This window comes from Columba livia, chromosome 24 (genome assembly GCF_036013475.1).
Source record: "Columba livia isolate bColLiv1 breed racing homer chromosome 24, bColLiv1.pat.W.v2, whole genome shotgun sequence".
Classification (NCBI taxonomy): Eukaryota; Metazoa; Chordata; class Aves; order Columbiformes; family Columbidae; genus Columba; species Columba livia.
This window is the reverse complement of record NC_088625.1, coordinates 5304447-5327450: the sequence shown is the minus strand read 5'-3', so window position 1 is coordinate 5327450 and position 23004 is coordinate 5304447. Positions and strand designations below refer to the sequence as shown.

Here is a 23004-nt window from a genome sequence, read left to right as displayed (position 1 = left end):
GGAAGGAGAGGGAGGCCATGTGTCCCAGGCACCGATACAGATCTGACTGCACAAATCTACTAACGCTTAGGAAGCCAGAGAGCCCCGTATTGGGGGTCTCGCGCCTCCTCACTCAGATTGGGGGCCAAGTACAATGACCCACAAGGTCGGTGCTGCCTGTTGGTGCCGTGGGTGTTGTTGGGGACAGCACCGAGGAGGAGGAATGCATCACGGGGAGGGGAACAAAGTCCAAACCCTTTGTGGCACCTTCCGAGCCAAGCGGGGCTTACTCAGCAACACCAGCAATGGGCTCGGAAGCCTCTTGCCCTAGACACCAAAGACATGGACAAAACATTACTTGGATTCCTCGACCACTGATCACATCCTTGCCAGGCGGGCTCGCGCGGCTACAACAAAACCTTTTGGCAACCACAAACAACAAGACCAGCAGCCTAAACCTCTGCGTCTTCCCGACATTTCCCCAGCTTTCCTAACACCTAAGCACAAACAACCCCGACCAAGCGCACAACTCCAGACACCGTCAGCTTGGAGACAGAGCTCGTTTTGTTCCCTTGCACGGCCCTCACCTCTACAGGACTCTGGATGCGCGATACAATGGGCAGACTGTTGTGAAGCTGGCACCAACACGTGATGGTTCTTTTCTAGGACACACGGAGAGCATCCCCAGAGCAAGACAACTGCAGCATAACACCCCCGGGGCTGGCAGTGCTCCCTGAGCCCCCTTTTGCGACCTCGCACTCCTGGTGCTACCGAGGGGGCTGCTCATCCACAGCCCCACAACAGCCTCCCTGCTCACACCTGCACGCTCAGCTCTGCGATCTGACATTTCTACAGTCCATCCCCACCACCCCATGTAAATCACACCCCCGCTTTCCTGGGGGAAGCCGGCTATGGGCTGCATCACCTGCAAGGACTTCATTGCAAACGAGGAAAAGAGAAGCGGACGCTTTGAGCCCCTGCCTGGTGCTGGGTCACTGTGTCGCTGCCTGTCTTGAGCGTCGTGTTGTAGCTGCAGTGGATGGTGAGAAGCACCAGGGCCTCTGTCTGCCGGTCCTGAGGGGTAGAGAAGGAAAACCACAGTTATGGACAGGATTTACGCTGCTGGGCTGCTAATACAGACATACAGGTCTCTTTCCCTTCTTTGCTTGTCCAAAACCACACAACTCACCATAAACCTTTGCTGTAAGCTTTACTGGGACCAAGTGCGTCTTATCTAACTGCTGTGCGGCCAGCTCACCCTCCGTGCCACCTCGGCTCATCAGCTATTGCCTCCATGCATCCCTGTCCCCTGCAGCTCTTCCCTTTTGCTCCCGGGGGGACTGAATTCATTGCTCTTAAGCTTCCTGTTTCCTCCTTATAGCCTCTGAGGATAAGGACCAGGTTTTCCACATTTCTAGGCCAATTACTGCAAAATGACCTCCCGTCAGTCTACCTGCTGGACTTTCCTCATTGATGAAGACCTAGAATGACCTTCTCAGCTACCAGCGCTTATTGTACCCCCTGCATTAAAACCAACGCAGCGCCTTGATGTCACTTGGAGATCTATATCTATAGGACAGAGTTTTTCAACACAACCAAGAGTTTGCCTCTGATTTACACCACTGAAATGACTTTGTGTGGGACAAGTTACCATCTCTATCGGTGAGGCAGAGCACCAACAAGATGCAGCGATGGGGAGGGCTGAGAAGCTGAGGCTTCTCATCTTTTGAGACCATTTGTGCACCCTGGATAGAGAACCCACCTTATCTCTCTTCCCTCACAACCTGTGCATTGCCAAAGAGCCTTTTCTTTCTTCAGACGACATACAAAGCGCTTTGCAGGATAAACGCCATCCAGCTATGCGAGCACAGACATCAATCGCGCCGCGGCGGAATTGAACCGTGCTTAATTTTGACCTAGTTTGCCAGCCTGGCAGAGCCCTTCCCACATTAGGCTTTAACCTTCTGGAAGTGCCAAGGGGATGATGGTGCATCCCTGGGGTCCTGCACCCCACAGCTCTTCCTTCCTTACTCCTTTTGGGAGATACCTCTCCCCATTGCATCTACTGGGACACAGACATCCCGGTCGTCCCTTTCCCTCTCTCCTACAAACAGCATCTCTGTTACCAGTAGCAGAGAGAAAACAGCCCCGCAAGCGGATGATTTCAGTATTAACCAAATTACCGTGGGCCTGGCGCTCTCTGAAATGAGTCACCCGTGTTTCATATCAATGATTTCAGACCCTGGCATTTTCAGCCCGAGCCACAAGCAGCGCTCCGGCAGGCGCAGGCTGCGTTTTAAAATATCACGGCAGGGCTAGAAACAGACGCTCGGGAGTGGAGCAGAAGGTGCAGCAATGAAGCTTTAGTGGGAACGCGGCGTGCCGGGAACGCCGTGGGGCCCGTGGCACTCGCCGCGATGTTGCGTAAGCCTCGCCGGGGGGAGGCGGAGGAAACGGGGACAAAAGCTTGTCCGCTGCGGCTTCCAGCGAGCCGGAACGATGAGGAGATGGTGACAACACCTGCGCTTTGCAGCCCGAGCGGCGGCTTCACGGCTGACCTGTTTAGGTGCAGCTTTCTTGAGCCGCGTCCTCCTTGCCCTGCCTAACAGGTACATAGTGTTTAGCTGGTTCCTCCTATGGAGGCACCTCCTGACAGCCTTGGAGCTGAGATCTGAGCTGCTGGCAAAGCTTTGACAATTTTGGCAGATGCAGGGGCCCGTTGGTCTCCTATACCCTCCCTTATTGGCCCATATTAATCACCTATTCAGAAATTCCCTAGAGACGGCATTTGTTTGTTAGGCATCCCATTTTCACTAAGAAACCAGAATGGGAAAACACATCAATGATCCCTAGCAGTCTTTTTTCAGCACGCCCCCATTGGCACAGCATCGAGCCTCAGCCACTGGGTATTTGCACCACGTCACCTCCTGATTAACACCAACAACCTGGGTTAAGCGGCAGTCGAGTCCTATAGCTCGAGCACTAACTCTTGACAGAGATTGATGCAAACAGTTCACTCCTGAGCCCGTTTGGGACCAAGAACGGCCCCTAATGCTGCCCTGACACTTGCCACTGCACGTGGGCGCAGACACCACGCGCGAATTATTTCTGCTTGCAGTTCGTCACCGCTACCGGTGTGAATGCAGCACGGGGAAGTCACACTTCCCACGCAGAACACCTCTCTGGTGGCTCGAAGGCTGGGATTAAAGTCTTCTAGAGATGGAAAGGACCAAGATATCGCCGTCGTGCCTGTCAGCGGCCACACGAGGTGCCCACAACAGAGTTGCTCATCTCCCGCACCCTTTTGGAGCCTGGGACTTCTGCTAAAGCTGCGGTTTGTCACACGCTGAACTTGGCGACCAAAACCCTACCCCGACCTCTCAATTTGGGGCACGAGCAACCAAGAGGGGTGCGATGGGAAGGAAAACTGGTGCTTAAGCATTGCAGGTGCTGAGTAAGCCGGGTTTGGGGCGCTGGAGGAGTTGGACACTGCATGACACGCACCCTGCTCTGCTCACCTATGGATGGTCACCACCTTGGGACGCTTGGCAAGGCGCCGCTGCCATCTCAGCTCAGAACCACGTCCCCAGACGACATTCCCCCTCCCAGCCCTGCCCGGGAGCTCCTACCTGCTCTGGGACGTGCTCCCGTGGATTGGCAGCTCCGGGGACTCCGTTCTCTCCCCGCTTCCACAGGGCATTTATCTATGGGAAAATACTGTGGACGAAACAAACAACACCAGCAGCATTTAACTAGAGCCACCAGCAGTCTGCACTATGTCTTGGTCCTCCTGGACTTCATGTGGCACTTTATGTATTAGGAGGACAAATTACAATTTCGTGCATATTTCATATACACTTAATAACTTGGCAAAGACCCAAACGCTTCCCTATTAAGTGGAATTTGTACTAAATACTGTTTCCATTAGGCATAAGGTTCCCCCCATTAGGGGAGTGTGGAAGCGACTTTGTCCCAGCAAGCGGGGCAGGGTTACAGGTGTCGGGAATAACAACAGCCTTATTGCAAAGCTGTTTCACTGAAAACACCCGCTCGATGAGACATCACGTGCAGTTTGTTTGGGGCACAACGAGAACACAGACTCAAGGTCCCGTTTGCTGCTCCTCTGAGCCCTTCAGGACCCCGCACAGCTCCAAAGGGCCGTAGGGGGCTGCTCAGCACCGGGAACCAGCTGAGCCAAATGTGTGGGGCTCCTAAACCTGAGATAACGCTGTGTTCACCTTTCCCGAGGGACTTACAGTGTAAAGGATCCTTTGGGTGGTTTCTATGCACCCCTCAGTAAGACATACTCTTTAGCTCCTACACGTTCTGCTCAGCCTCAGAGCTGCAGGAGAGCCAAACCTCACCTGTGTCCTGTTCAACCTTTATGTAGGGGATCTGCCCTAATTAGGCTCCTGTGGCTCCTAATGAGTAACAAGGCATATCTGGCTCCTCCAAGCCCAGATGTGCTGCCCTTGGTTTCTGCCTTTCACTGCACCTCCCAGGTCCCTCTGCTCTCAGGAGGGTCTCTCTGTCATTGTGAGCACATGGGGAAAGACACTGAAGAGATTTATTGCTGCGCTTAAAGCAGAATGTGCGGGTAGGAGCCTTGTGTGATTTTCCCGGGTTTGAAACTGTCCTAGTGTGGGATTTCTTGCTGAGTGCAAATGGCAAGTGAACTGAAGTAGCCACGGTGGCCGTGGGGCTGAAGGGAGCCGGGGAGGGAGCGTGTGGGGCGGAACGGGTGCATCCAGGCTTGGAATCATTGTGTGGGGCTTTCCTGGGGCAGGGTTGCTGTCTTCTGTCTCCAATTGTACAATTCCAGGTCCCCCTCGCTGTCCCCGTCTCTTCCAAATAGCAGCAACGCTCTACACAGACTAATAAACTGAGCCCCTTGCTTGAGGGTGGTGACCTCAGTCCGGGCGCAGCTGGGAACACCCAAAAAACTGCATGCAAAATAACTAAAATAGACTTTGATGGGGTTATTCTTTGTTCTGTTTTTAAAGGAGAGGAAGGGGATTTGGGCTGGGAGCGCAGAGCTGTTCTGGATTTCAGACCTCAGGCTGTGTGTGGGTTAACTCACTGGGCATCAGCACATCCTTCTTCTCCGCCCTGTTTCCCTGCATCCTTTCATCGCTGCTTTATTTCCAGTGGCCACACAAGCCTGCGGCTGCCTGGCTTTGTAGCTGATGCTGCACTCTGACCTAAATCTCTGCTGCCTTTGCTGTCCGGGTGCTCTGGGATGTTCTGCCCGCTTTGGGGGCTCTGGCCGGGCAAGTGGAGGTGCAGCCCCCCTGCAAAGTTTGGCATTTTTTCTTGTATTTATCCCCCCCCCTCCTTGTGTGAGCCTATTGCATAAGGGGGATTTGAGGACTTGTGTTTCGCTTGCCCTCCCCCTTCCAGAATAAAGACCTCGTTTTTCCCAGCGTTTCATTCGCCGGGCGCTGTCAGCGGCTCAACCAGCCCCTGGCGGCGCTTTCGCTGATCCCGGGAGCCGCATCAGGCCTAAGAAGGGCTTAGCTTGTATTACAGCTTCCCAAGGCCGTGAGCTTAGGGGTTCCCAGCTGCACGTCTGCTCCTGCGGCGACTGGGATGTCTGTCTGTCCGTGGCCGTGCTGTGCGGACACTGCGCTTGTGCGGAGGCTCCTGCACCCCCAGTGATGCTGTGATCGCTTCCCCATAAAAACCGTCCCCCCGCGACCGGCGCCGTCACACAGACAACACACACACACAACGGGAAAAATGGGATCGCCTACAGCCGCCTTTATTTTGGAACCTGGCACATCCTTTTGAGTACAAAAATCCCGGTAGAGAGGTGACTGTTTCCCTAATCAGCCAAGATTTCAAATCACTTCTTGACACTTCGTCACAGTTTTCATACTCATCATCCCCCCAAATCCATTTCCATAAGGGATAATAAATGGAAAACGAACCCCTTTAGGTACATTTTGGTAACATAAAGTTTGAGAGATGTTGTTTACATAGGGCCATGATCTAATGTCCCCCCCTCTTTAACTCTTTGGTGGCTTGTGGCAAATACCTCTCTGAGGTGGCTGCGGTGTGACGCCAGCCGTGGCTCGGTGGCACTGTCTGTGTAATCCCTGTTGGGTCAGCAGAGGTTTCCAACCCCTTTGTGCTGTGCTTTGCGTGGCGGGGTATAAAATGAGACCGCGGAGGGAGGTGGGACTGGGATGAAGGCCCAAAAACCTCAGAAAATGGTGGTTTGATTTAAATTCCCACCGCCTGTGCGTTTGTGAGGAGCGGTGGTCAAGCGGGTGTTTGCCCTCTTGACGGCCCCTTTTCCTTGGTGTTGCAGGTCAGCCTCAACGACTCCCACAACCAGATGGTCGTTCACTGGGCGGGAGAGAAGAGCAACGTGATTGTGGCTTTGGCCAGAGACAGCCTGTCTCTGCTGGGTCCCAAAAACAGCGACGTAAGTAACGCAACCTGGTGTTGTCCCGGAGCACCTTCTGTACCGGGACAGGTGTTAGCGGCTGCTGAGCTACAGCCCTGCGCTGCGAAAATGAAATAGAGGCCCATCAGTTTGAGTTCCAGAGGCATAAAAGATAAACTTTTACTATCCTCTGTGATTTGAGCCCTGGGAGGCCGACTCAGGCAAACTCTTAAGGCTTTTTTTCCCTGTAGGTCTCAGAGTTTTTACCAAATCTGACATAAGAGAACCCAAAGCTTTGCGCTTTTCCCACTGGGGCTTCTCCTCTGCAGGTTTACGTGTCGTATGACTACGGGAAGAGCTTTAAGAAGATTTCGGACAGGTTCACCTTCGGCGGGGGGAACAGCAGTGAGGTGGCCATCGCCCAGTTCTACCACAGCCCGGCCGACAACAAGAGGGTGAGGAAGATGTGGCTCGTACGACGGGCTCGTACACTGCTGTACCTCCTGTACGGCTCGCCGACGCTTGGGGACACCAGAGTGCGGCTGGAGAGGGGGCGTCTGGGGCTGGCAAAGTCTTCTCCTCCAGAGTTTGCCCTCCCAAAGGCTTCCCTGGGACATGTACCTTTCTTAGTGCCAGCCCCAGTTCTGCTCTGACCTCCTGCAGTCTGACAACCTGCTTTCCCTCTTCCTCCCCAGTATATCTTTGTGGATGCCTTTGTCCCTTACCTCTGGATCACCACTGACTTCTGCAACAAGATTCAGGGCTTCTCGATTCCCTTCCGAGCCGCAGACCTCCTCCTGCATGGCAGGGACCCCAACCTGCTCTTGGGCTTCGACAGGTCGCATCCTAAAAAACAGGTGAGTGGTTCTGCTTAGGAAAGGCTGAGGGAGCTGGAGAAGAGGAGACTGAGGGGGGACTCATTCCTGGGGATCAGTATGGAAAGGGGGAGTGTCAGGAGGATGGAGCCAGGCTCTTCTGGTGACAACCAGTGACAGGACAAGGGACAATGGGTGCAAACTGGAACACAGGAGGTTCCAGTGAAAGAGGAGAAGCAACTTGTTGGGGTGAGGGTGGCAGAGCCTGGCCCAGGCTGCCCAGGGGGGTTGTGGAGTCTCCTTCTGTGCAGACATTCCAACCCGCCTGGACACCTTCCTGTGTAACCTCATCTGGGTGTTCCTGCTCCATGGGGGGATTGCACTGGATGAGCTTTCCAGGTCCCTTCCAACCCCTCACATTCTGGGATTGTGTGACTGCTGCATGCAGAGCTGTCCCAAATTGGCCAGAAAACCCCCTTCCCTATAGATCACTCTGCTTTCTGCCCTCTGGAGTGATGAGGATACAGTACCAGCCTTAAACGCTTCCTTTGCCTTTTCCTTCGTTTCTGCTGCTCCTGCACCCACGCCGCTCCGGCCCGTATCGATCTCCCTGCCCGCTGCGGTCGTCGCTGCAGCCGAGGCAGGACTGACCTCTGCGGTGTCGCTTGGGGGAGTGTGGTTTGGCTTTGGGTTGTGCATAACAAATGGCTTTTTGGATACAAACACTTTTTCTCTGCCCTGGAGTTACCGGCGACAGCGTGAAAATAGTTACAGCACCCTCAGATAGACATGGGCAGCGCAAGAAAAACTGGAGGTGAAATAATCATCACCCAGCATGTGAATGGGGACAATCGAGGGACAGATGGCTCAGCCCTGATATTTAGCCTTGATATCACACTGCACAAGTACATTATAACAAGTTGGTTTTATTTCTGAGTTAGCGGCAAGGCAGGTGGATCAACAGACAGTAAAATATTGTACTGATAAGAGACTAAAGGGCAGTTTTTACCTGTTTTAGTTATTCTGCAGCTGTAAGGATTGCTGGTGCTCTGGGCAGCTGCTACAAAAGGACAAGTCATCAAAGTAATTCTCGGTTCTGTGATGGACGCACGTCCATCCTGCCTTTGCTGCCTGAGGTTGGGTCTCTTAAAGGGCTGGGTCTGTTTGATCCCACTGGACTCTTTGTTGTTGCAGCTCTGGAAATCGGATGATTTTGGCCAGACCTGGATCATGATACAAGAACACGTCAAGTCTTTTTCTTGGTATGTATCCAAGTGTGTTCCAGCCCCGGCCGCCCGCTCCGCTCGCCCAGCAGAGCCCCTGCACCGTGGGGACGTGCTCCGCATTCCCCCTGCTTCTTACACACTCACCCCACTTCTTGCAAAGTCTCCTTGTACTCCCTGGTGCTTTCTGCATTGCTCTATGAGTACTGAGGTAACACCACCACCTTTCTTGCTCTTTCCAGGGGAGTAGAGCCCTACGATAAGCCGAACACGGTGTACATCGAGCGCCACGAGCCTTCGGGGGCTTCGACCGTCATTCGCAGCACCGATTTCTTTCAAAGCCGAGAAAATAAAGAAGTAATCCTGGAAGATGTCGAAGACTTCCAGCTCAGGGACAAATACATGTTCGCCACAAAGTCTGCGGTGAGTACCGCATGAGCAGTTCGCCACCAAGGGGGACAGTTGATGCTTTTTGGTACAGTACACGGCCACGGCGGGGAATGTGTCTAAAGCGCAGCGAGAGCGTTTCCTAGGGATGCTCCTGTTTGCTGCAGCCTTCCCGCCTCGCGTTCCGCTTGTCACACAGGTGTTGTTCGGACACCCTCACGCCTCCGTGGACACGCAGCAGCACCTCCCGATGCCGCTGTCCCGCGGGGGCGCGGAGCGCCGTGTCTGCAGGCTGGGCAGAAGTAGGTCAGGCTGCAAAGTGCTGGGACCCGGAAAACACCCGGGGAAGATGGACGGTGGTAGAGGAAGGGATGCAGCTCGGTGGTTTGGAGGCCGCTTGTCAGAGGGGATTACCATCAAACGCGGTCTGGCTCCGAGTAGCTTAATGTGCTCCAGCCTGGCAAGGGAGCGGGGTTTTCTGTTGCTTTCCCTAAGAACAGAGGATGTGGGTGAGCAAAACTGGAATTTGGGTCCCTGTGCAGCCTAATCTTTTTGCAGCCGCTGGCCAGAATCAGATGAACCTGAAAGAAAGCTAGAAAGCATTGGTGCTTCCTAGTCCTTTCTAGGTGATCAGAGACACACCACCGGATGCATACAGTCCTATTCCTTCTATAAGTTAAAGAGCAGTTTTCTTTTTAGAAGACACGACCATTGCTTGTCTTCCGCTGCTACCATCGAGTCTGTTTTTAGGAGCTGCCTTTGCCACATAGGGTGACTCCTTGCAAAACTGCATAGGGGGTCCCAGACGGGAAGTGGTGAGCGTGTCACCTCCAGCCTGACGCTGCCAGGGGACCCGTTTGCAAAGCACTTTGAGTTTGTCACAGGTCTCTGTCTCAGACAGTAAAGCCAACAACTCTTTGGGCCCATCCCCTTGGCGCTACGCCTGATTCGCAGCCTGCTGTGGTCTGCAGGAGGTTTTATCTAGGCTGGCTGGTGGTGTGGAGCGAAATGTGGGGGTGAGCTCTGTCTCTGCCAAGAAACCAGCAGACTTGGGGGGCTGCGCCCTGAAAGCCTGGGGCTGGATTCAGTCCAGACCTTCCCAAGCGTGAACTTGATTTGGCGATTCCTCAGAGATGTTTCTGCTAATGGACAGCGCTGAGGTTGCATCACGCTTTCTCCTGCAGCTCCAGTAAACAATATTACACGAAACAACATGAAAATCAACCAGGCCAGTGGGAAAAACAGCGGCTAGGAGGGGGGCAGCCTGGCTGCACACCCCTGGTTCGGAAATGACATCCTCAGCTCTGGGACCTGCCTTCTGCTCCTCACCGTGGGAGGTGCGGTTGCTTGGCAATCTGGAGCCTGGCAAAACCAGGCTGCTTATTTTTGGAGCCTAAATCTGGGTTTAGGCTCTTAGCGCTGACATCCTCTATGAAATAGGTTGCCTACAGCTTTTTACTACTTTTTTTATTTTGTACTGGTGCCATTCACTTTGTAGAAATCATTACAAATAGGAAGGACAGGGCAGCCTGCTCTGCAGAACAAGGACACATTCAAGCCAGCCTCCTTACCTGCACACAAGGCAGGTCAAGTCCCAGCCCCGCGGTCTGTGGATTTGCCCTGGTATTGCATTTCGGCTGCTGCAGGAAACGAGGGTGTTTTGGCAGTGAGAGCCGCTCCTAACGTGTCCCTCTGCTCTGCCGCAGCGTTTGCAAGGCACCTCACAGCCGCCTTCGCTCCAGCTCTGGGTTTCCTTCAACCGCAAGCCGATGCGCGTGGCGCAGTTCGTTACCAAGCATCCAATTAAGGTAAGTGGTGCTTTCTGAGCAGACCTTTTATCTCCCTCCTTTTCCAAGGGTGCCTTCAGATGTCAACAGCGGCTCTCTGCGTTCTGACGGGTGCTGCAGGCCTTGGAGCTGGGGAGGGACCTCGGATGACCCTGCTCGGGGGTTTGGCTGAGGAAAACCTCCTGTTAGGATGATGTTGAGGTTTACAAAATTGAACTTTAGCATTTCAGGCCTCTGGGGACATACCGGAATACCCAGGGCAGTGTGCAGGTCCAGTACAGTCCTGGAAAGAAGCAGACACCGACTTGCTCCAGCACTGGGGATGGAAGCTGGTGGCAAAGCCCTGATACCCAGAGAGGGGCTGATCTTGGTGCCCACCTATAAAAATCCTGCTCACCTGTCGTTTGCATCCCAAAGGAATATTACGTTGCCGATGCCTTGGAGGACCAGGTGTTCGTGTGCGTCAGCCATGATGACAACCGTACCAACCTCTACATCTCGGAGGCAGAAAGCTTGAAGTTCTCCCTGTCTTTGGAAAATATCCTCTACTACAGCCCGGGAGGAGCTGGGAGTGACACCTTGGTCAGGTAACGTAGAGTGTGCTTAATCACCTGCAGTAAATGAGAACATCAGTCAAAAATTAGTAGTTTTTTGCCGCGTTTGATCAAAGCGTTGCCCTGATCCCCAGGGCTGACAATGGCCTGCTCCCAGACCCTCAGAAGCTGTGATTCCTGGAGCCCACCTTCACGTTTCCTTGCAGGTATTTTGCCAACGAGCCCTTCGCTGACTTCCATCGTGTTGAAGGCGTACGGGGCGTCTACATCGCCACCCTGATCAACGGCTCCTTCAGCGAGGAGAACATGCGCTCCGTCATCACCTTCGACAAGGGGGGCACATGGGAGCTGCTGCAGCCCCCGGCACAGACACGCTATGGGGAGCAAATAGATTGTGAGGTAGGGGGGTGGGAAGGGGCAGAAACCCCCACAAAGTGAGACCACACCTGGAATCTTGTGTCCAGCTGTGGCCCCTCAGTTCCAGCAGGACAGGGAACTGCTGGAGAGAGTCCAGCGCAGCCACCAAGATGCTGAAGGGAGTGGAGCATCTCCCGTGTGAGGAAAGGCTGAGGGAGCTGGGGCTCTGGAGCTGGACAAGAGGAGACTGAGGGGGGACTCATTCCTGGGGATCAAGATGGAAAGGGGGAGTGTCAGGAGGATGGAGCCAGGCTCTTCTGGTGACAACCAGTGACAGGACAAGGGGCAATGGGTGCAAACTGGAACACAGGAGGTTCCAGTGAAAGAGGAGAAGCAACTTGTTGGGGTGAGGGTGGCAGAGCCTGGCCCAGGCTGCCCAGGGGGTTGTGGAGTCTCCTTCTGTGCAGACATTCCAACCCACCTGGACACCTTCCTGTGTAACCTCATCTGGGTGTTCCTGCTCCATGGGGGATTGCACTGGATGAGCTTTCCAGGGCCCTTCAACCCCTCACATTCTGGGATTCTGTGTAAAAGAAGCTAAATTGGCAATCCCAGCATGAGGGAGTCCTTCCTCGCCCTCCCAAGCAGGACTGGGTGGGACGAGGGCACCAGGGGTTAATGTGGCTGTGCTCGGCTTCCCCAGTTGTCGCAGGGCTGCTCTCTCCACCTGGCCCAGCGCCTCAGCCAGCTGCTGAATTTCCAGCTGCGGAGGATGCCCATTCTCTCCAAGGAGTCGGCGCCGGGACTGATCATCGCCACCGGTACCGCTTTCCTTCCCTCAGCTGCGCGGGGGCCCAGGGTGCGTTGTTGCCGGGATGTGAGGAACTTGGCAGCATCTAGTTTGCATACACAGGTTACAAAAGTGCAATTAAACAGTGTGTTTTGCTGTCTCTGCTGCAGTCCCTGTACAGTAATTACAGCGTGAACATTTTACTGTGGCATAGTTACATGAGAAACCTTGCCTGCTTTTTCCTGATCCTCTTTCCTGCTGTAATCCACATGAAGGGTTCTTGACCATACAGAAATTCCTGTTTATCGTGCTGTTCTCCCGAAGAAAACACATACTTTGTTTCATCATATTTGTAGCCATAGGTTTTTCCACAGCTGCGTTTCAACCTTGAAAGTCTTTAAAATACTTGCTTTGCAAGGGATTAGTTTATAGCATGAAAAACCAGCTCCTCAATTGCTAATTTGCTCGCAGGAACAAAGTAGTTTAGAGGTGTCTGGCTTAATTGTAAGCAATCACTTTGCATTACTCACAAATGTCTCTTGTTCTTCTAGGGTCCGTTGGCAAGAACATGGCGAGGAAAACCAATGTCTATGTCTCGAGCAGTGCCGGAGCGAGGTGGAGAGAGGTAAGGCTTGCTGGCTCGGCCAAGGAGCTTGTGCAGTGTAGATGAGCATTGGACCACTCTTGGATGTTGACAGTGACCTCCAAGAGCTGTAGCGATAAGGGGATGGATGTTCCTTGAGACCGAGGCACAAAGGTCTTTAGATGAAGGACCAAATGGGAGGCAAACCCCTTGGTCTTCTTGGTGAAGGTGGTAGGTTCACACACAGGAGAGTTCCCTCCTTCATTTCTTCGTTTCAACTGGCAGGGCTTGCCCCCAGCGTGGTTTATCTGGCCCCTTTTAGAATGGACTGACAGCTGGGACTTTGCATGTGAAAGCATCTGGAGAGGCTGCGGCACCTTCCCAATAAATGGAACGGTGCCCTCGGTTTATGGGGAGTTCAGTGCTGTTTACTAAGTGGGTGTTCTGGTCTGCGGCGGTACTTGTGGTCTGCCTGTGCATTCCGCTCCAAGCGCAATACGGCATTTTGACATCTGCAAGCCATTTAAATTAAACAGCCTCCTTCTCCTCCCGTAAGTGCTGCGCGGTCCGGGTGAAGATCTGGGCAGCTGCAGGGCGGTGGGGACACGCCGCAGGTCTGGCTGCTGCCAAAGCCACCCGTGATTGAGCGGGCACCTCCGAAATCCAGCTGGGGGACCAGTTCTCCCTGTGGAAACCTTGCAGCAACACAGGAGAAATCAGCCAGGGAAGGGTATCCCAGAGCCAGGTGCCGAGCTCCCCTGGCTCGTGGGCAGGTTTGCGCCGAAGTGCAATTAAAACATGCCGAGGAATCGTTGAACCGCGGTTAACGGCGTCGAGCTCCTGAGTTTTTCTGGCCCTTTGTATGGTGAGCGGAGGTGCGGAATGACCCAGCCCTGCGGCTCCTTGGCCGAGCGGTGTAACACAACTCTCTTCTCTCGGCTTTGCCAAGCCCGTTGCTCTCCAGATCACTGAAAAGGAACAATGCATTCGGTGCCCTGTGCAGGAACGTCCCCAAGAGCGTTAGCGAGCAGGATCAGGTGTGAACGTGTTCTCTGTTTCCATCCTGAGCTGCACTGGCCTCCATGGATAGGAAAGCTATGATGATTTTGTGATGATGGTTAATAGATTGAGCTGGAGATGACTCTGAAATACAGGTTTCTGTCCATGGGATGGAGGTATGAACCATCTCCGGTGCTTGTTTTGCACACCATGGCCCCGCTTCTCTCTAAGCATTCCAGAAACCTTACAGCCTGACAACCAAAACTTACCCACAGTCCTAGGAGCTTGGAGAGCATGGGGAAAGCCGCGCAGACGTGACAAAGAGCTGCAGTGTGGTTAGCAGGTCGAGGTGTCCCTTCCAATCGCTAACATTCTGTGTGATGGACTCCAGCTCTGTGTAATGATGCTTGAATTCTTTCCCTGCACGTGGCACAGGAGGAGCAGAGTCTGGGACACGCTGCTGCTCTTCAACGCAGCTCTACATTGAGGGAAATTGGTGTGGCTGCTCTTAACAGCATATGTTGGTCCATAAACACTTGAATATCTGGTGCCTCCACATACTTGGCTTGGCCCCGGTGACCCAAAGCGCTGGTCGGGCAGCATTGCTGATGAAGCATGCTTTCTCAACAAGCTTTTCCCTCAATTCTGCACCCCTCAGCACCCCTTCTCTTCCAGGCGCTGTCGGGACCCCACTATTACACCTGGGGGGACCACGGTGGCATTCTCGTGGCCATCGCGCAAGGCACCGAGACCGACCAGCTCAAGTAAGCGGCAGGGCAGGGGGATCGCCACCGGGGCTGCGGCGGGCAGCTCTCTCAACGCTTTCTCTCCAGATACAGCACCAACGAAGGGGAAACCTGGAAAACCTTCACTTTCTCCGAGAAGCCGGTGTTTGTGTACGGCCTGCTGACCGAGCCCGGCGAGAAAAGCACCATATTCACCATCTTTGGCTCCTACAAAGAGAGCGGCCACAGCTGGCTGATACTGCAGATCAACACCACGGATGTGCTGGGTAAGGGGATGGGTGATGGGGCCAGTGCTAAGCTGTCCTGTTTAATCATCTAAGGCTATTAGATTCTGCTGACGTGCACATGAAGTTGGGCACTTAAAGGTTTTCTCTGCGCTCGTTGGGTATTTGTTTCTCGTGCCCTACATCCTGTTTGCCAAAAGAGACCCTGGGGAGATGCCCTCGAGTCCCGTTAGCTCTGTGGGAGCTCCTGTGGTGAACCACCATCCACTTTTGGGAGCCCGGTCTCTTGTGGACATGGCTGCTGAAGGTGCTCGTGTCCCCTGCGCTCTCACTGTCACCCCCTCCCTCCTCACCGAGGGATTTGTTGAAAAGGAGAAGGGAAAAAAAAGCCTTCTGAAGGCTTGTGCCCATGAATGTTTTATAACCCATTTCAGCTTTGATTGTAAGGCAGCGTTTTAATCAAAGAGCAGTTAAACCCAGCAGAGGAATCTGCCTGACTGAGATTTATAACTGAGTCCCCTGACGTTTTGTTCGGAACAGATCTGTTTGGTAACTAGAACGACTTCATTTAAATGAGGCATCGCAAATGCGCTGTCGCCGTGACAGAGCTGCTTGTTGCATCCTGTCACCGAGCGCCGCTGCTTTCTGCTCTGCCCTTTCTCGCTGTCCCCAACCCTTTCGCTTCTCTTAGGGGTCCCCTGCACTGAGAACGACTACAAGCTGTGGTCACCCTCCGACGAGCGAGGCAACGAATGCTTGCTGGGGCATAAAACCGTTTTCAAAAGGAGGACTCCTCACGCGACCTGTTTCAACGGGGAAGATTTTGACAGGCCTGTCATGGTGTCCAACTGCTCTTGTACAAGGGAGGACTTTGAATGGTAAATACCAATTACTGCATTGTAAGTCTGAGATAAATATCTCTGACCAAAGTGAACAAACATGTAATTTACTTAGCTCTCGGTATCACTGCTTGATTTGATAGCAAGGAGGACTGAAAACAATAGACTGTAAACATCCTTTCATTAATCATGGCGCATGAGATTTAATTAATGTCTTTAGGCCCTTTCAGAAGCCTCTAAAAGGTTCCATAGAAGAGGAAAGTATTGTTATTCCATCATCGTCTTTCAAATGATGGTGCCCAATATCCCATCACATATAGAGATCCTCCACTAAAATGCTTAGTGACCCTTTAGCTGCAGGGATGCAACTGGCCCTGCTGCATCATTTCACCTGCAATTTGCACATTACTGACTCTGCACAGCTCTCAGGATTAGGAAACGCTCTGGCAAACAGATGCGAAGGTTTGGTGTTGGTTAGTAAGGACGGGGGTTCAGACTTGCCCGTCCCATGCTGACAGAAAGGGGTCTGACTCGTCACGAGCAACTGGGAATACTTTGGGTTCTTACAACTTCTATGCAAAACCAGAGCAGAGTAATAGGATAGCGTGGTTGCATTTTTTTCTTCTCCCGCTCCTTCCCTATATGTTTCTTCTTGCAGTGATTTTGGCTTTAAACTGAGTGATGACTTATCATTAGAAGTTTGTGTCCCTGACCCTGAATTTGCTGGAAAACCGTACGACCCACCAGTCCCATGTCCTGTTGGTTCAACTTACAGGAAGACTCGAGGGTATGTGCTGCACTCGGGAGGGGAACCTGACCTTCCAAATGCTGGGATTTATCGTATTGGTGATTAAAAAAACCTTAACAACCACAAAATCCACACACTCCATGAATGGCAGTAAACAAGCTGTGCGTTTGGCTATACATTGCAAATAAGCACTGCCGCTTATTCTGGCTGCACCTGATTGCATGTTAATGGTTTCTATGACATAAATTGTCTGCCGGTATATCTTGCAGATACCGAAAGATCTCTGGGGACACCTGTACAGGTGGAGACATCGAGTCGCGGCTCGAAGGGGAGCTGGTCCCGTGTCCGCTGGCTGGTGAGTACGTATGGGATTGATTCAGGCTTTATTCGTAAAACCTTTGGCACAAATTCCCAGAGCGCTCTGAGACAAAACCTGTGATGCAGGAGCCGAGATGCCTTGTTGAGGTACAAATCCATCATCTCCTGTTCTGTCCAGAGGCCAAAGAGCTTCTGAGGGGCCTCTTGGGAGCAGCTTCAGCTGTAGCAGGCTTAACCCAACCAGAGGGACAGGAGTTAGACCTAAGATACTCCCAAACCCTTGGGAAAATACCACTCTTGAGACAGGCCACCATATGGACTCAACAACGGCTATTTGGGGCCAGAGAAGGGCTGACGCTGCCCTTCAGTCCTCGTGTACATCCCTGCCAGGCTTCGCCTCCATCCTTGTTTTCTCCTCTCAAATGTACGAGGCACCGCAATGGTCTCGTGCCTCTGCACTGCCACAGTGATTTGCATTCTGCTCGTTACAGCTTTAATTGAATCTGCCGTCATGAGCTGCGTGATTAGCACACTGCTGCGCAGCAGCTCCCGAGCGAGCCCGAGAGAGGGAAGAGGCTCAGGAAGGGAGGTTTTCTTGCACCGTCCTAAGGTTTTTCAGGGCACCAAAGACACACCAGGTGCCAAACGACTTGGCGGGTGCCTGGGCAAGCGTTCCCTCCGCTGGGATTCACGCCAATGCCGTGCTCTAGTTTTCCTCCTCGTTTCGAGCCCGACGTGTTCCTCACCCCTCCGAGCCCTCTTGAGCTGTTTGGAGAGCTGCGCTAGTCATGCTGAGAAGGGCCTTGCTGATTGAAAAAGAAACCTGCAGTCCCCACCGGGCTGGGCTTTGAAGTGCCGTGTTCCCACAGTATTTGCTGATCATCTTCAGCTACGTGTTGGCTCGCGCCGTGGTAACACTTTCATGTACAGTATCAGTTTCGCATCTCTGTATAATCTCGTTAGGGATGCACAGCCAGAGTTTCTTACTGACTTTAGCTTTACTCATTAATAGCATTATTGGACTACCGGTAGTGTGCTAATGCCCAGGAGACCTTGTGCTGCACCAGGATCCCATTACGCTCTGTTCTGTGCAAATTGCTAACAAAACCCAGTCTGGGATAAACAAAACCCAGTGCTGGTGTCCCCTGGGACTTGCAGATTTACATCACTAAACGAGATTTTTGAGGAACAGGACATTGGTATTTTGTTTCTAATTGGCGTCATGCTAACGTGGGAAGGAAGCGGGCATGATGGTTTTTGCGCACCTTACCTTCAGCCCCAGGAACTAACAGGGGCACGAGTGCGCACGGGACCTGCATAAGGCTATTAGCATGTTCTCATTAACTTAATCCCGCTGAGACAAAGGGCCTTTGCCTCCTTTACGCTCAAGCACTAAAACCTGCAGTCGGGAATAAGAAAAACAAACGTGGAGCCTAAAAGGGCCAGAGGTGCCTAAACAAGGCGCTCGCTGTTCTTGCAGAGGAGAACGAGTTCATTCTCTACGCCACCCGCTACTCCATCCACCGCTACGACCTGGCGTCAGGCGTCAGCGAGGAGCTGCCCCTGGCCGGGCTGCGCGGGGCTGTCGCCCTGGACTTCGACTACGACCACAACTGCTTGTACTGGGCCGACGTCACTCTGGACATCATACAGGTGAGTGGGGAGCGCGGGGGCCACCGCGGTGCCGGGGGCGAGCGTTCCATACACACCCTGAAATACAAATGTTTACCTGGGGTGCTCCTCCTTGCTGCTGTTGCCTTGCACGCCCGACCCCGGAACTTCCTTGTCTTTAATTCTGATTGGTTTAACTGTTTTTTTTCAGCGTCTTTGTCTCAACGGCAGCTCTGGGCAAGAAATAATCATAAGCACTGGGCTGGAAACAGTGGAAGCTTTGGCCTTTGAACCTCTCAGTCAATTGCTGTACTGGGTTAATGCCGGGATTCCCAAAATTGAGGTATGGCTGTGCCCACTCCTGCTACAGAGAGCTTGATTGTGTCAGTACATCCTTTTGGCGGCTGGACCCCAAGCTGGATGCTGCCCTGAACTCTCCTTGCTGATGGGGTGTTACTGAACACTGCCCCTCGTCCCGCACGCCACTTTATTGCATCTAATGCAAACAGGGCATCGGATCTAAATGCAAATATGATAACATTCATCCCTGTGTATCTACAGCAAGGTCAGCTTGTGAAGCCAAATCGCACGGCAAAAATGGGGGGAAAAGCAACATCCTCGCACAGTACACACAGCCCAAACAGGGCACAGCCGGAGCGCTGCTGGTCGCTTGGTCACACAGAAATGTCAATACATACGCCCATCTATTCTCTTTTATCACCTGCCTCACCGTGACTGCTCCCTGTGCCCACAGCAGCTATTTTATCAGGGAGTTGTAACTACCTGCCACAGATTTCCTGTCGCTTTAACCAGTGCAATTACCCCCCGTGTTGCCTGCGGTCAACACACCCCTCCTGATTGTGGTTATGACTCTAGGTTGCCAATCCAGACGGAGACTTGCGACTCACCGTCCTCAATTCCTCCATACTTGAACGACCCAGAGCCCTCGCTCTGGTTCCCCAAGACGGGTAAGAAAGCGAGCGTTGCAAACAACTTTTCCTGCCAGTAGAATCAGTCAGGTCAGGGGGGAAGCTGCAGTGACCCTAATACAAGAGCCAAATGAAGTTACATCTTTCTAAGTACAGCTGTGCTGCAAATGTAGCGCTAACAAACCTTTAGCTATATGCACTGATGCAAATCACTTCAACGTGACGTAATATACACCACAGAACCTGCAGCTAAATAATAAATAAGCCTCTGTACTGCACGTAGATCTGGCGGTGGTGGTGGTCACTAGATTTGCAAAGAGCTGCCTTTCCAAATACATGCCTTGCAAGAGATGTGGAATATAAAACTATTCAAACTCTGCTTCATAAGCTGTTTCTTTGATGAGCTGTGTTGTTATCATTTCGAGTAACCTCTCTGGCTGCTGGCAGGTTGATGTTCTGGACAGACTGGGGAAACTCCAGAGCTGGCATTTACAGAAGCGACATGGACGGCTCATCGGCCGGGTGCATCGTTTCGGAGGGCGTGCGCTGGCCAAATGGCATTTCTGTGGATGACCACTGGATCTACTGGACCGAAGCCTACATGGACAGGATTGAGAGAGTCGATTTCAACGGACTGCAGAGATCTGTGATCCTGGACAGCCTCCCTCACCCCTACGCTATTGCTGTATTTAAGGTATGTGTGCGGCATTGCTTCCCATAGAATTGTTCTGCTTACAAAAGACCTTTAGGATGCTAAGAGCAAAGCCTCTGTTTCAGAATGAAATCTACTGGAACGACTGGTCACAGCTGAGCATTTTCAGGGCGTCCAAAAATAGCGGCTCAAAAATGGAGATCTTAGTCGGCCGATTAAATGGCATCATGGATATGAAGATCTTTTACAGAGGAAAGACAACAGGTAATCGCGTGAGTGTGCAGATGATCTTTCCTGCGGCTTAGGAATGTGTTCACCTCCCATTTCCACCGACCCATCCTGGGTCACATTTCATGAGCCTGATTATATCCCCATTTCTGCAGGGATTGATGCATTCGGGCTCCTGTCGTAAGGGATGTATTTCATGGGTGATGCACCCAGCTTGTGGGCTATCAGAAGAGATACTCCCTTATGAAGGAGGAAGCCCACAGGGCACTGTAGCTGTGGTGGCACTTTAGTTCAGGTCACAGACCACGGCTTTTCGATGTGCAATGCTGTACTGGCGGGTGGGGAAAACAACCTCAGCACTCAGTGCTGCAGAGCTGGCTCCTAACAGGGGTTGGAAACCAGAACATGGGGTGATGGGTGAAATTGGGCTTCCTGCAATGCCTCCAGCACTCTGTCCCCTTCCTTGTGCCAGGGGAGAACGCCTGCATCGCCAAGCCCTGCAGCCTGCTCTGCCTGCCCAAGTCGAACCACGGCCGGAGCTGCAAGTGCCCCGAGGGGGTGTCCAGCACCCTGCTGCCCACGGGGGAGGTCAAGTGCGACTGTCCTCACGGCTACGTCATCAAGAACAACACTTGCGTAAAGGAAGGTAAAACCAGGCTTGGCTCTTGCGGCTGCTTTGCGTTCTGCCATTGTAAGAGCAGGAACTTTCGGCTGTGCTTTGGGAGAGGAGGAGTACGGTCTGTCTTCTGAATACAGTGTCATGCCTCAGCTTGGGTTTGTTTTCTCTTTTGCACCAGAAAACACGTGTCTGCCGAACCAGTACAGATGCTTCAATGGGAACTGCATCAACAGCATTTGGCAGTGTGACAACGACAATGACTGCGAGGACAAGAGCGATGAGAAGAACTGCCGTAAGTGTCCTGCGGTTGCATTTGCCTCTCCACTTTTAGATGTCTGCATTGCACCTGAGATGATGCATTTGCACCTGAGACGATGGTCTGTGCTCCCTTCATAGTCACGGAGAGCGAGAGCCGCTCTGGGGGTGCAAATGGTCTCCTTGAGCACACATTCGCATCTAAATTGGGGATTTGTGCCAATATCTCCCCCACAACCAGCTCAGCGCCAGTGTCTAAAATGTGGTGAGACTGATGCCAGTTCTTATATGAGGACACATGTTTGTCTCTTGCAAAAATTGTCTTCTGAAGCTACTGGGGGCCACGGCCAGTGCTGAGGTAAAGAACGCAGATAGAAAGTGACTTTCTGATTTCATTGCACAGACTTGGGCCTCTGATTGAACCACTAAATCAAGGAGGTCACCTTTTCCAGTGACATTAGGGACTGACACCGCATGCAGGAGGGGCAGATGTTACAAGGCTTTGTAGAGCCTGAAGGGTTTGGGCTAGTGCACTGTGGTAAAAGGCCTGTGTTTAAAGAAAGGAACTGATGGAGAACCAAGTATTCCTGGAGAGATGCTATTTATGCCCATTTTGTCCTGATAAAGAACTTATTTTCCTGCCAACACCAGTAAGCAGAGTTCCTAATAGTGACATTAAAATACAGTAACAGTAACCCAAGTTCACAGGATGCTGTCTCTATCAGTTCCCTGCGCAAAGTGCACGTGCTCAGGCAGCAGTAACTGTTGTCTGACTGTTGTCTAACCACAACCTCACCCTCCTCTTCCTCTCCATCACATAAGCCACCACCGTGTGCGACGCTGAGAACCAGTTCCGCTGCCAGGGCTCGGGGACCTGCATTCCGCTGTCCTACAAATGCGACCTGGAGGATGACTGTGGGGACAACAGCGATGAAAGTCACTGTGGTGAGAGCCCTCATGCACATCTCCTTCTCTGACCCCGTGAGAGGGTGGAGAGCCCTGCAGCGCTACAGGTGCTGCTCAGAGATACTGTAGGGTAGATGCAGAGGAGGCGTGTGTTCACAGAATCGCAGAATGTGAGGGGCTGGAAGGGCCCTGGAAATCTCATCCAGGGCAATCCCCCCATGGAGCAGGAACACACAGATGAGGTTACACAGGAAGGTGTCCAGGCGGGTTGGAATGTCTGCACAGAAGGAGACTCCACAACCCCCCTGGGCAGCCTGGGCCAGGCTCTGCCACCCTCACCCCAACAAGTTGCTTCTCCTCTTTCACTGGAACCTCCTGTGTTCCAGTTTGCACCCATTGCCCCTTGTCCTGTCACTGGTTGTCACCAGAAGAGCCTGGCTCCATCCTCCTGACACTCCCCCTTTCCATCTTGATCCCCAGGAATGAGTCCCCCCTCAGTCTCCTCTTGTCCAGCTCCAGAGCCCCAGCTCCCTCAGCCTTTCCTCACACGGGAGATGCTCCACTCCCTCCAGCATCTTGGTGGCTGCGCTGGACTCTCTCCAGCAGTTCCCTGTCCCGCTGGAACTGAGGGGCCACAACTGGACACAAGATTCCAGGTGTGGTCTCCCCAGGGCAGAGCAGAGGGGCAGGAGAACCTCTCTGACCTACTGACCACCCCCTTCTAACCCACCCCAGGTACCATTGGCTTCCTGGCCACAAGGGCCCAGTGCTGGCTCATGGTCACCCTGCTGTCCCCAGGAGCCCCAGGTGCCTTTCCCCTGCACTGCTCTCCAACAGCTTGTTCCCCAACTTGTACTGGAACCTGGGGTTGTTCCTGCCCAGATTCAAGACTCTACACTTGCCCTTGTTCTATTGCATTAAGTTTTTCCCCACCCAAGAGGCTGGTAAACAGCAAGGTGGCAGCTCTTGGTCGATCAGTCTAGGGATGAGGCAGGAAAAGAGGCTTTCAAGACCAGTCTGCTTTGCGGGGTTGTGTAGCTGTCACCTCTGAGATATTAGCTGCC

The 23004-nt window shown here is 52.9% G+C and overlaps 1 protein-coding gene and 1 long non-coding RNA gene across 3 annotated transcripts in view; one reads left to right on the top strand and one right to left on the bottom strand.

Annotated features, from left to right (window-relative positions):
- SORL1 (sortilin related receptor 1) overlaps positions 1-23004 on the top strand; it is a 44767-nt gene that overhangs the window by 1784 nt on the left and 19979 nt on the right. For both annotated transcript variants that reach the window (XM_065040556.1, XM_065040555.1), the window contains exons 2-24: positions 6293-6409; positions 6700-6825; positions 7066-7227; positions 8380-8447; positions 8651-8831; positions 10502-10603; positions 11000-11169; positions 11343-11535; positions 12197-12314; positions 12835-12908; positions 14541-14629; positions 14699-14877; positions 15527-15713; positions 16333-16461; positions 16692-16777; positions 18221-18393; positions 18563-18694; positions 19228-19319; positions 19728-19974; positions 20058-20196; positions 20633-20806; positions 20958-21071; positions 21857-21979. In XM_065040556.1, the coding sequence (XP_064896628.1) occupies positions 6293-6409; positions 6700-6825; positions 7066-7227; positions 8380-8447; positions 8651-8831; positions 10502-10603; positions 11000-11169; positions 11343-11535; positions 12197-12314; positions 12835-12908; positions 14541-14629; positions 14699-14877; positions 15527-15713; positions 16333-16461; positions 16692-16777; positions 18221-18393; positions 18563-18694; positions 19228-19319; positions 19728-19974; positions 20058-20196; positions 20633-20806; positions 20958-21071; positions 21857-21979 (3175 nt within the window). The remainder of the gene's footprint in view (positions 1-6292; positions 6410-6699; positions 6826-7065; positions 7228-8379; positions 8448-8650; positions 8832-10501; positions 10604-10999; positions 11170-11342; positions 11536-12196; positions 12315-12834; positions 12909-14540; positions 14630-14698; positions 14878-15526; positions 15714-16332; positions 16462-16691; positions 16778-18220; positions 18394-18562; positions 18695-19227; positions 19320-19727; positions 19975-20057; positions 20197-20632; positions 20807-20957; positions 21072-21856; positions 21980-23004) is intronic.
- On the bottom strand, positions 5715-11455 carry LOC110363764 (uncharacterized). The gene is made up of 6 exons (XR_010467938.1): positions 11325-11455; positions 10980-11193; positions 10367-10865; positions 8195-9285; positions 7096-7216; positions 5715-6491 (listed from the first exon to the last, which is right to left on the bottom strand). It is a non-coding gene; the product is annotated as an uncharacterized LOC110363764 (long non-coding RNA).